Source organism: Neodiprion pinetum, chromosome 1 (genome assembly GCF_021155775.2).
Source record: "Neodiprion pinetum isolate iyNeoPine1 chromosome 1, iyNeoPine1.2, whole genome shotgun sequence".
Taxonomy (NCBI): Eukaryota; Metazoa; Arthropoda; class Insecta; order Hymenoptera; family Diprionidae; genus Neodiprion; species Neodiprion pinetum.
Window position 1 is genome coordinate 38,980,508 of NC_060232.1, and position 12,124 is coordinate 38,992,631.

Consider the following 12,124-nt stretch of genomic DNA (forward strand, 5'->3'; position numbering starts at 1 on the left):
CACCGTAGTCGCCGAGGGTTGCGATCAACGCCCAGCGCCTCTTTTTATGGAAAAACTGACCTGATGAAGAGCAGTCGGTGGCGGATGATGATCCTGCCTCGGAGTAACGGCGTCGGCACCAATGCCGGAATCGGGGCTTGGCAGGTCGACGGTGAGAGCTTTGCTGCTGCTGGAGGATGACCTTATCGTGTGGGTGACGGCGTAGGAGCTCGGGACGACGTCGTACCGGGTGTAGGACGCGGTCGTCGTCGGTAACGACGAGGAACCCGAGGAGGGAAGCGGCGGAAGGGTGTCTCCTGTGACGTAGACCGCGGTTCCCTCCTGCTGGAGTCCCGCACCCCCCGAAGACCCGGAGGAATAGGCGGCCGACTGCAACCTTGGACTGCAGGAGGAGTAGGGGTCGTAGGGGCTGCCGTATTGCTGGACCTGGAGCTGGTGCTGGTGGTGGTACATGGCCGAGTGGTCGGCCGGCGGTGTCGGGCTGTCCTGGGCCTTGTGCCGTTTGTTGCTGGACTGCTGGCCCCGCGACGAGCTCAGGTCCTCCGGCTCTCGTTTCACACCGGAAACGCCCCCGGGGCCGGAATCGTGCCGCTGCATCGACTGCGGACTCAGTGGCAGACCGCTGGGCATACTCTGGACCCCCGGACTGTGCGACTGGTTGTACTGGTGGAGGAAGTGGTGGAGTTCTCCGCTGCCTGATGACTCCGGGCCCGTCTCCATGCGGTTCGATGATCCCGAACCTTGCGGCTCCTGCACCAGCAGCTTCTGGCCCATCACACCCCTTCGGACACATAACGATACCATGGTTTAGTCTAAGTGTGATGTATGATGTTGGCGGTGTTGACTGCTAAGGTGAATGGCCCAAGTAACGAACGGGTCACAATTAACCCTGGTCGCTTGCACGAGGTCCAGTTGACCCCAGAACCGTAGAATTTTTAAGTGAGCGTGCTTGAATCAGGATTGTTTGTGCGAGTAAGATGAGGAATGATTGAAAAAAGTTTGGGGTCTCAGAGACCCCGCGTATGTATTACATGTCGTTTTAATTTTTTTGATTCAAGAATTTCTCCCACATCATCTATCGTTTTTTGCTAAAACTAAGATCGGAGTCTATTTCTGAATTGTTAAATTTTTACACAGAATTTTTTTTCAAGTCGTAAGGTAATGTTGCGTAGAATAATAATATTCCAAGATTGCCTAGGGTCTCGGTAACACCATGTAAGTAATGCGAAAATTTCCATACGTGTAAGTCACTAGGATCAATTAACAATCCGACATTTTCCGATAGACATTTGGTTATGGATTGCTTTATTTCCTTTGTATCGCTAATGCAAAACCGACAAATAAAAGTGCACTTTTCTAACTTACCGACCAAAGGAATTTAAGACTAATTACTAATTTCAACAGGTTATAAATTCGGCTTAAAAAATCCGCATTTCTATGTATTCGATCATTAACTGGGACATTGAATTTAGGACGTGTCCGAGTTGCTGACTGGCGATCTGTAACCTAAACGGTTTTCAGTTTTCTCCGATTTCATCCGAAATTCTGCGCGAGTATATTGAATTCTTGTCGTTTGTTCATCAAATAGGTGTAAATGGAGCTGAGCGAATATCAATTAGAAGTATAATAAATATTTTTTGGATTGATTCGTAAGTGAAGGAAATGTATTTTTGATTCAAAGTTTATCGTCATTTGATTCGACTAATGAAAGATAAGAAAAAAAAAACATAATTAAGAAAGATAGCCTTAATGGAAATTGATTTGAGTGATAAAGTGTAACCATATTTTATATTGTATACTTTGAATAGTCGAAACATATTTTTTTCGTCGCGTTTGCAAAAAATTAATCGTCTAATCGAAAATTCAAAACAAGTTATTGGTGTGGAGATATTCTAACGATCATGTTCATAAATATTCAAATTAGATAATAAAACGGATGCAGTTATAAGCGTTTCGTGTATTTCGAAAATAACGATTTTCGTAGAATTATTCTACATGTTGTACCGATGTGTATATATTTTAATATAACGCAACCAAAAAAGTATCGTTACGAACAATTTTTCGTTTTCGGATTTTATCGATTCAATTTTTTCTTGTCAGTTAAACGCAGCATGTTTCTCTCTGGTTTTTAATCAAACATGACATTATCTCCTCTGAATGAAACTCAACTTTGAAAGAACCTCGTGAAAACTGACCTAAATAGACTCGATCAGGGTGCTTTAATTTTTGAGACTGCAAATGAATTTACAGTAGAAAAACAGAATTGAATCAGGTATATATGTATACCCAACTTCAAATCTCGATTTCTACAATGATTCGCGGTTTACGATTTGTCAGAATTTTTTCAAACCAAGCCTACGAATATGAAACGCTGTAGGCGTTTTATTATTTATACATTTTCAATGACGTGACTGAACATTTAACCACAGCAAATACAGCTTTGAGCAACGCTACAGGATTACAACAGGACCTGATTTGTGAGAGAACAATTTTTTTTCCTCGTTTCAGATTAAGGTATTCATAGAATCGACGTTTCCCGAACGATTTCATTATTATACTAATGACGAGGAAAATGACAACTGGATTTTCGCGCCTTTGACGTATGCTGGCAGGGCGCGGATAAAAATAACCACACAACGCGTACAAGTTTTGCATAAAAACTGACACGTTTAGTTATAAGAAAAGTGAGAGAAAATTGATCGTGTGTATGCAGAGAATGAAATTCGCAAGAAATGCAGCGCAGGTAAGCTTGAAAATAACCTCGAATAAAAGTTCATAAATCGTCAACTTTACAGACTCCATACGAACGTATAATACATTGCATACCGTACTGCACACCTATTCGCGTCGTTTTCAAAAGTGTCCAATAATATAAAGAAATTTTTTTCCACCTCTCATTCAAGCCGCGACGCTAACGCTGATCTCGTATTTACGCTCCCGATAAAACTGGCGAAAATTATGCTTCAACGTCAACTCGCACGACACGTTTATCCTTATCCGCGAAGATTTTACAACGCACGTATTATTAACAACGTATCACCGGGTGGTATAAAAACACATTATAACCGTCCACGTTCCGTTTTACAAGTTTTACAAACTACCGAAATAAAAAGAATTCTGAATTGAAAAAACTTATTTGCAGACGAGATGAATATAACTGGAATAATTAGTACGCGATAAAGAAGTTCGCCAACAATTCCTGGTTTCTTTTTTTTTTTTTTGTATAAATTTCACCGAGATTTGAGAGGGAAATATTTTCACGCATCGTCGTAATAATATTCATGGATATCCGGTCGCAGGGGGGAGGGAGGGAGGATCGAAGCCGGATTCTTTCAAGGTTCGGCTAAATATGCGAGACGAATTTTGCACGTCATCGGGTCTTAAATTCTACGGAACAGGCATTATTCCCGTAACAGTTCGGGGGTTACGATCCCCGCACCCTGAAGGAATACCGGGGATCCGTTCGGCACTCGATGTAGTTAACGTGTTATATTTAGCATGATAAAGCGTACCTACAATAAAGCATGAGCCCCCTAGGATCGAGGAGAAGAATTATAAGAAGAAGCTGCAACTAGGCCGTGCGGCGGGCGCGCTTCAACGCCGCTGCGTGCCCTGGATATCCAATTCTTTTCTATTCTTTTCGCTCCTCGTTCTCTTGCCTAGCCTTTTTACACGGCGTATGTAACCCGGTACCGGGTTCCCTGCTACCTACGGTCAGATGGCCCCGCACAATGGGACCTTTTTCACTTGTGATACCCGATCTATCCCCTTCCGCCGGCTCTCGAGTCCGTCTGCAGGTACGGAGGAGGAGGAGGAGGAGGAGGAAGAAGAAGAAGAGGAAGAAGAAGGAGAAGAGGGAGAAGGAGAAGAGACGCAACGAGGAGGAGAACGGCAGGTAGAAACGCCGGTGCAGAGGACGAGTGTCGTCGAAACTGCAGCGAGACAGGAAGCTGAAGAATTCTTTGGTTCGAAGGGACCTTCGGCCGCTTAAAATACACTGTGTAACCCACGACGTGTTGCCCCATGAATTCGGCTTAAGTGAAATTGATCCTGCAAGCGCGCAGGAAGGAAGGGAAACCCCGCAGGATATGCTTCGGATAGTCTTTTTGATCCAAATTATTTTTTTTTTTTCCAACTTCGCTACGCCATTCGGCGTCGAGGAATTTAAAGTACCTTATACAACCGCAGATCGTCCGAGGAACTCAATTTTGATTCGTCGTCCGCAGTGTCGAGGCTTGAGTAAATACTAATACAAAAATCTTTGATTACTCGCAGCGTATTTCTGAAAAACTGCATTACCTAACAAGGGAGTAAAGTTGAAGATTATTCCCGCGGATGGGTTTAACGCCCGAGGGAAACGATTGATTGTTACTTTCGTCCCGATTTTCAGGTCATAAAAATTAACATCACGGTTGATTCGTGAGTAAAAATTACATGAAATCATTCGGAGAAGATCAACTTCACTCGCTCGGATAAATATTAATAGAAAAATCTTCGATCACTTGCAGCGTATTTCTGAAAAGCCGGATGAATATTAGTGGCGGAATTTTGGCGATTGGAAGTTTATAATTAAGAACTCGGGACTTGTTTCGTGTACTTTTAACAGCCGAAACCATAATCATGAATCGCGGTGCTGACCAAGATACCAAAATGAGTTTCTTTCATCGGACTTGGGTTAAAAATCGCCAATTATTCCCACGCGCGATATATGCCTCGGGTATAATCACACCGCGGAGTCTGTGAATCTGTATTTTCTCAATTTATCAAAGCAAGCGCTTGATGCCTTGTCCCGCTTAACAGCGTACCTACAACTGCAGGCGGGAAGCGCGAAGGTCACATATCCGCGTCTTAAAGGTCAAGACATTCCAGTTAGGGCTTGCGGTAAACGGCGACCCGTTCGCCGCGCAACCGGAATCGGCATTTCTCAAACCGGAAATCGCGGGTTATACACGACGTAGGTATACACCGTGTACGCTGGAAGCCGGGCAACCCGAATGCGAAACGCGCGCGTGTGTGTGTGTACAATATAACGTAGATACGTGGGTATAATATCCGTGTCGACAAGAGCCACGCGCGTTCTGCAAGAAAATCAAGTATATACCTCATGCGCATAACGTGTATAACGTAAGAATTAAGCCGAAACTCGAAATACTGGTCCACGCATACACGTGTATTAAAAAACTGGCCCCGGAGCGTGTGGCGTACAATTTCTTTTACTATTTTCTACATTCCTCTTCCGTTTTCTGAAACGACACGGATCGCGGCCTAAAACCGCACCTGTGTAGCACGTGCTTTCCTCGACGCTTCGACGTCGCGATGCCAGGCAAAAGCTCGCTGGTTGACCCCTCGCTTGGCTCTCCGAAGGTGGTCAGGGGTCGGCGTCGACGCCTGCACGATCCTCTCGACGACGGTACATCGTCGTTGTTATTACAGTATAGTGTATTCAAAAAAAGGAACCACCAGACGACGATCATCGCGGGTACGTGTCGCGCATGTAACGCGCTTCGTCACGACGATGCCGGGGTCAGAGGCCACGAGAGTAGCCAGTTTTACCTAGGTACTCCTTTACCTAACCGTAGATCCTTCGCCTCAGATAGCTAGAAAACAACGCGAGAAACCCGCCTGACGATTATGCCTGCGGGACGTATCATGGCTGCAATTATGGGACTGTACTCCATAAGCTCGTTGTCGAGAGCTCGTTGCCGGTAAAAATGTCGATCTTCGACTATCCAAAGCTCACTTTTTACCAGCAAGATACACGGAATCGCGATTCGTGAACATTTTTGCCGGGACATTTCTTTGAAAATCATCATGCCTTGGATTCACTGGTTCTTGTGGGTACGATTTCAAATATTTATCTGTGACCATGAAATTGCCCGTAAAACGCACAGGTTTATTTTGCCCAAATTGAATCAGCTGCTAACGATGTTGGTCACAGTGTAATGGCTGGGACGTTAAACGCCGCAGGTTCCAATTAAAACTGTTTTTAGTGCCGGTCTTTGCATCGCTTCTCTATTTTTAAATTAGACGATAAAGAAAAAAAACGATTAACCGATAAAAAAAAAAAAAATAAATAAATAAAAAGAGGAATATACAAAACCTCGAGGAGAGTTCAGGATCAATTTACTTGATCTATTGCACATCAATGAAATAAGTGATCAAAAACTGATAACGCAGTAACAATTTTTCAAATAGCATATGACATTTAATCTAGTATATATATGTATATATATAATATGTCTATAAGTAGTTTCCAGAAATATATTCCTAACCATATGTTATTCGAACGGTCGGTTAGAAACGAATCTTGTCTACATGTCTGCATGAAAAAAAACATAAAAAAAAAAAAAAAATACAGCTCATTGATGTTCACAAATAATTTTGGTCGAATAAAAATAAATCTGTCAAGATTACGCGGACGAGCGATATATTGAAGAAACTGGTAAGCAAAAAATGTCGATCCGTTGAATTCAGAGGAGACAGCCAATGGCTGCAATACGTGTAAAATAAATGATCCGCGAAGAGACGAACTGCGCCATTTGATTAAATCACGTGTATTTTGTGTGACGGAGTAGGTACAACACAAGCAGGACGCATACAAGCGTTACGAGCACGGCATGCACCGCATCCCGGTAATGACAGAATAACTTGAGTAGGTAGGTATAAGCTTGTAAGGAGACGTCATATATCCCAAGATTTATTTATCACGGTGTACCGCATGCAGGAGAGAGAGAGCCGGGCCGTGTGTGTATAACACAATAACCGGCGGTCATAAAACGAAACTTGCAGTATGTCTACGCCGAGGTGAAAACGCGTCGTCTCGTTGGCTTCAATTTGCGACCCCGGTGTGACCCCGCGACCTCGGGGTTGGAGAACGGTTCAAAGTGACGCGGGAAAACGACACCGTTTGCGCGAGTTTCCTCGTCGAGCAGCTTTGGCCGTGTGTGCTTTTTGTTTTTTCATTTTGTTTTTTTTTTTTTAAACCAAGTGCCACGACGCGCGTCAGCTGCGTCGCTGCTGTACGTACCCACGTCCAGGAGTCGTGGATATGCGACGCCGAGCCGTGAACCGACGGGTCGCAACCTCGAAATTGGATTACGGTAACGTTCACGCACCGATGCACTAGCGTTGCAAGCTAGGCGAGGAACCGGGACGCATTATGCGCGACAAATTACCGAGATTTTATCGGACAGATTTCATCGAGATAGCGGCGTCGGCAGCGAGGGAGAAAGAGAGAGAGAGAGAGAGAGAGAGAGAGAGAGAGAGAGAGAGAGAGAGAGAGAGAGAGAGAGAGAGAGAGAGAGAGAGAGAGAGAGGGGGGGAGAAGGGGGAGATGTTTTCTCCTCCTGCGGTGTTGTTACTCAGGTTGGGACTGTGCCGGATCAACCGCGTGAGTTCTGATCGTGCACAGCGTTCTACGAACGCAGTAAGTACGTTGATGGTTCTCAACAGTAAATTACAAAATATGCTAAGCGGTAGATATAAATCAAAAGTGGGACCGACCGACGGGCCGATCTTTGGGGATCCAAGTGGGTATGACGCTACGTGTGTATCCACCGGGGGACGTTAGGCCCAAAATAAGAAGGCCTCCGAGTTATAGGGGTGCGCAGGGGTGAGAATAACGCCAGTTTGTAAACCAGATAAATGGTTCGGAAGAGTTTACTCGTACGGAACGCACCGTCAGACTGATCTGTCTTTTGCGTTAGACTTTCAGCCGGCTCGCTGGTTTCTCGATCGTTTTGGAAAATTAACGAATACTTGTAATTTCGCGATTAAACCTAACTCAGTAGAGAATTTTTGAACTCAGACGATATTTAAAACGAATAAACAACAGTTCGATGCTCAGAAGCACGAATAGTTAAAAAGTTATACGTACATTCACCGAACCTGAAAGGCGGTCAGGTTTTCGTATTTGAGTGAAAACGTTTTCACATTTACTTGCGTTATTCGTTGTGAATTTCGAAGATTACTGCAAGAGCGTTTAGCAGCAAGGAGCCTATCACGCATAATGTATCCTCAAATCGCAACCTAGTTGAAAATGCATTTCGTCAAATCCTTTGAGGCCTATAACCCCGATTGACTGAAAACCCGATGCAGCGATTGGTAAGATAATGAAAACGTGTAAAACTGCCTTACGAATCGGCTGAGTACCATAATCAGAAAATATGTCGGAGAAAGACGAAAAACGCGGCGAGAGGCTCTCACCTCGGGATTACAAAAGTCACTCCTGCCTTTCCCTGATTGAATTCTCACGTTTCTCGAACCGTCTCGTCTTCCTCGCGAGTGAGAGAATGATTTACACTATTTGTGTTTTGCAATAAAGCGAGCGTAGGTCCTTACTTCTCAAGTTCTGAGGCTAACAAATATGGCTGCGACGCGCGGCGACTACTCACGTGGACCAGAGTTCATGGGTGGGGGGAAGTTTGACGTCCTGTGTCTTGTCCGGGAGTTTGTAGTACTCGTAAACGTAGGAGGCGCCGGGATCGTCCGCGTGACCGGAAACGGCGGACACCTGATGCTGCTGCTGCAGGTTGAGCATGGCTGCGGTCGCCACGGACAGGGGATGCTCGCAGTAGGCCCTCCAGTCGCCCTCCATCGCCTGCACCTGCACCTGCACCGCCGCGACCCTCTTGTGCACGTCCTCCTCCGCGGATTCTCCGTCCGCAGTCTGGAGCGACTGCGCCTCCTCTCTACCCTGGAGATCTTCCTCCTCCTCTCGACTCCCAGATGCACCGGGTCCGAAGTTCTGATCTTGACCTTGAACCTCTTCCGCGCCACCGGAATCCTCCTCGGCGCGACTTCTCCTCCTGCAATTTATCAAATCGTTCAATTTTAGTCGTGCCTGGTACAGAATTATCGTTCACGGAGGATCGAAGCAGCATCCGTAGTAAACGTATATCTTAAGAAATATTATGTTCATCGATCCTTGCACGGGGCGATCGAATCTGGACTCGGCGATCATTTGCAATGAATTTTCTTATACATTTATATCAGCTGGTATTTCAACGTAGGTTATATACAATTGGTGAAAATTTTTCTTGGATCAACTAATCGTACATACTCAAAGTCGTTACGGCATTATGCATTATTGATAAGTATATAAAGATCTCGAAACCTCGTCAAAGTGACGTTGCACTTCTTTATTTATATCTTTTTTAAAATTCGTTTCTTTCGATTTATTATCGTTACTCAGTTTAATTATTTTCTACTTATTAACTCATTCGTTATTTGCATATACACTTGACATTCTATAGACATACGACAACCACTTATTAAAACGTGTTTTCACAAGTGTGAAAAAGCTACACGTGCAGTTATAATACGGTGTAAAAATATAAGAAACACATACACTTGCATCTCCCACATTTCATCACCGATCATTTATGCAGCCACCACCACTTCATTAATATTATATGTATAATATCGTTTCGTCAACGTAACATTTTTGAAAGCTGCGGAGCGCATCGTTGAAATAAGCAATATTATAAATGCGCGCTGATAATTATCCAATTGCAGACACGAGAAAAAAAAAAATGGCAAAACGAGGAAGGACAATGTTTACAAAAATAAAACAAAACAAACTGTTAATTTTCGAAAAAAATCTCGCCTGCTTCGGCACGTATAATTATATATCTTCTATATCGTCTTATGTACAACATATTATGTATATACGGCACACAAACGATAAGCTCGAGTACACTGATCAATTCCAATAAACTGTATAGATATATCAACGAGTAGCACAAGTTTCGCTTCTGCAGAGACAAACTGCACGGCGAGAGAGATAGAGAGAGAGAATTTTTTTTTTTATCCCAGACAACTGATATTTATTCGACCGAGACGCGGAGTATAGGACAAGGAAACTAATAAATCACTCGCATCTCAAAAGTATGGATATAAAAAAAAAAAAAAAAAAAAAAAAAAAAAAAAAACACCACCAGTCTGCAAAATCATCCTCGACGTGTTACGGGTGAAAGAGAAATTACATCTGACTGAGACGATTGAGTTTAACCTTCTCTGCGACAATATGCATAATACAGATTTTCGACCACCGATTATAAGGTTATTTTTCGCGTCATCCGCGAAGATCGAAGCTTCCAAGGCAAGGTTTGGCGAGATATAACATTAGGATAAGGTCGAGTGGAGACAGGGATGTGCGCGCAGGTATAATATGAATGTGTAAAGAGTTAATGACATTCATGAACGTTGGGAGTAACACATCGGCAATCCGGGCTTCTGTAAACAGTGCTGTACTACAGCTCGGCCATAATAGGTCTGCCTTTTCTATTTGGATTTCGGAGGCAGATGGTGAACTTTTGTTGATTCTTCTCCGACGCGTAAGTCGTCTATGTATGTATAATAAAAATACCCCATCTCCGCGCGCGTAACACACACGGTGTATCCGTGTACGCATATCCACGGGCTAAGATTAATTATTATAGACCCTCCCTTGTGCCTACAATCATCAATACTCTTGTTCGCCTCCGGCTCATGCTCTCTCTCGTCCTCCTTGGCGCATCAAGGCGCGTCCCGGTCTAATTTATGCATTTCGAATCAATCTCCTCTTCCTTTTGCCGATCTACGAATGCAGGGCCTAGGTGTAGGTATAACGGGGATTGTCTACCTGGGATTCTTCCCCTGCGTACATCGGGACAACCGTCCCACGGGATGGCCCTCGAACATCTCTCCCTCTCTCTCTTTCTCTCTCTTTCCTTGTCTTTCTCTTCCTCCGTTTGCGAGAGAGAGAGAGAGAGACAGGCCTGAAAACGCGGAGTGAACTCGATAATGAGTTCGGCCGAGTTTATCCCGTGCAAATATTTCTCTTCTTCAATCCAACTGTTTGCACAGGTCCTGCATGAATCCTGTCTGCTCCTTCCTCTCTTGTATCTCTCCGCGATCCTGGATCGCCACTTTTAAGCGTCTCGCGTAATGCTTCAGTTCAGGGTCAGAAACGTCATACGTAGCTACGTTTTCTGCATCGTTTTACAAAAGCTGGGGTTTTTTTTTTTTTTGTCTATAATTCTACTTGAACCTGCCGTTTTTACCGGTCTTCAAGAGGAATCGTAATTTCACTGACACAAGATTACGGAGCTGGAATTGTTTGGCCTACCGGTAGCACGGTATATGTGAATTTCTGCAGAATGAAACCATAGATATGTAAATTGCAATGTATTCCACTACGTTCCGCCCCTCCACTTTAAGATCTCCCACTTCCTCGGTGTAGGGGATTCGCCCTTCTCCTCTTTCGAGTTTGATACTTTTTGAGACTTCACCTGCGCATCCGGTTTTCGCGCGACCCCCCGAATGCCTGAAGATATTATGAATAACAGAGCGACAACCGACGGAGGAATCCGAGCCTCTCTGCGAGGATATTGGCGGGAACGTCATTTCGCCGGCTTTTTGTCAGCGACGGCACATCCATGGGAATTCGAATATCCTGGCTGTCAGGATGGCCGATGAAGTGCAGTCGGAACGGAAAAATTATTCCTCGTTCGGAGTGATCGATTGCTTTTGGCAAAATTTCACACGTTCTTCCTCGTCGACTTAAATTGGACAGAGATCGATCCAGATCTTGATCGGAAGGGATCGGAGAGATTGGAGTGAATTATGCCAAAGATTATCGTCGTCTTGCATACCGATTGATTGAAAAAAAAAATTTTTTTCACTATCGTGACGTTATGAGATAGCATATCGAACGACGTGTGCGAATGCCCATTAGCGTTAGATTGTAATTGAAATTCATAATATAATAAGAGTAGTTAATTATCGGTCAGAATAATGCGGCATGTAAATAGCGACGGAATGAATATGTATTTCTGCCGAGAACGCGTAGCTGCAGGTATGTGATAATTGATCGTCACCTTCCTTCTCTGCTCAGTCGCACAATCTTGCATAGCAATTAATTATCCTGCGTGCAGTTCGAAGGCGCAGCGCAAAAAATAAGGCAATAAAATTATTCGCGAAAGACAAATTGCAGTATTCGCGTATCGCGTATACGCAGTATAATCGCTGTGTATAAAAATTCCGTTCACTCCTGCAAACGGTGTAGCCGTAAAATTGAGGACCGAAAGTTAAACGATCAGGCTTAATTTTCTTTCACGTCCCGATCGCTGGGAGCGAGTGA

General features: G+C 44.2%; 1 protein-coding gene across 3 annotated transcripts in view; it reads right to left on the bottom strand.

The window, feature by feature from the left end:
* Nucleotides 1-12,124, bottom strand: part of grh (grainy head) — a 74,519-nt gene that overhangs the window by 22,926 nt on the left and 39,469 nt on the right. For all 3 annotated transcript variants that reach the window (XM_069134286.1, XM_046608836.2, XM_046608846.2), the window contains 2 exons: nt 8,394-8,807; nt 61-781 (listed from right to left, as the gene is read on the bottom strand). In XM_069134286.1, the coding sequence (XP_068990387.1) occupies nt 61-781; nt 8,394-8,807 (1,135 nt within the window). The remainder of the gene's footprint in view (nt 1-60; nt 782-8,393; nt 8,808-12,124) is intronic.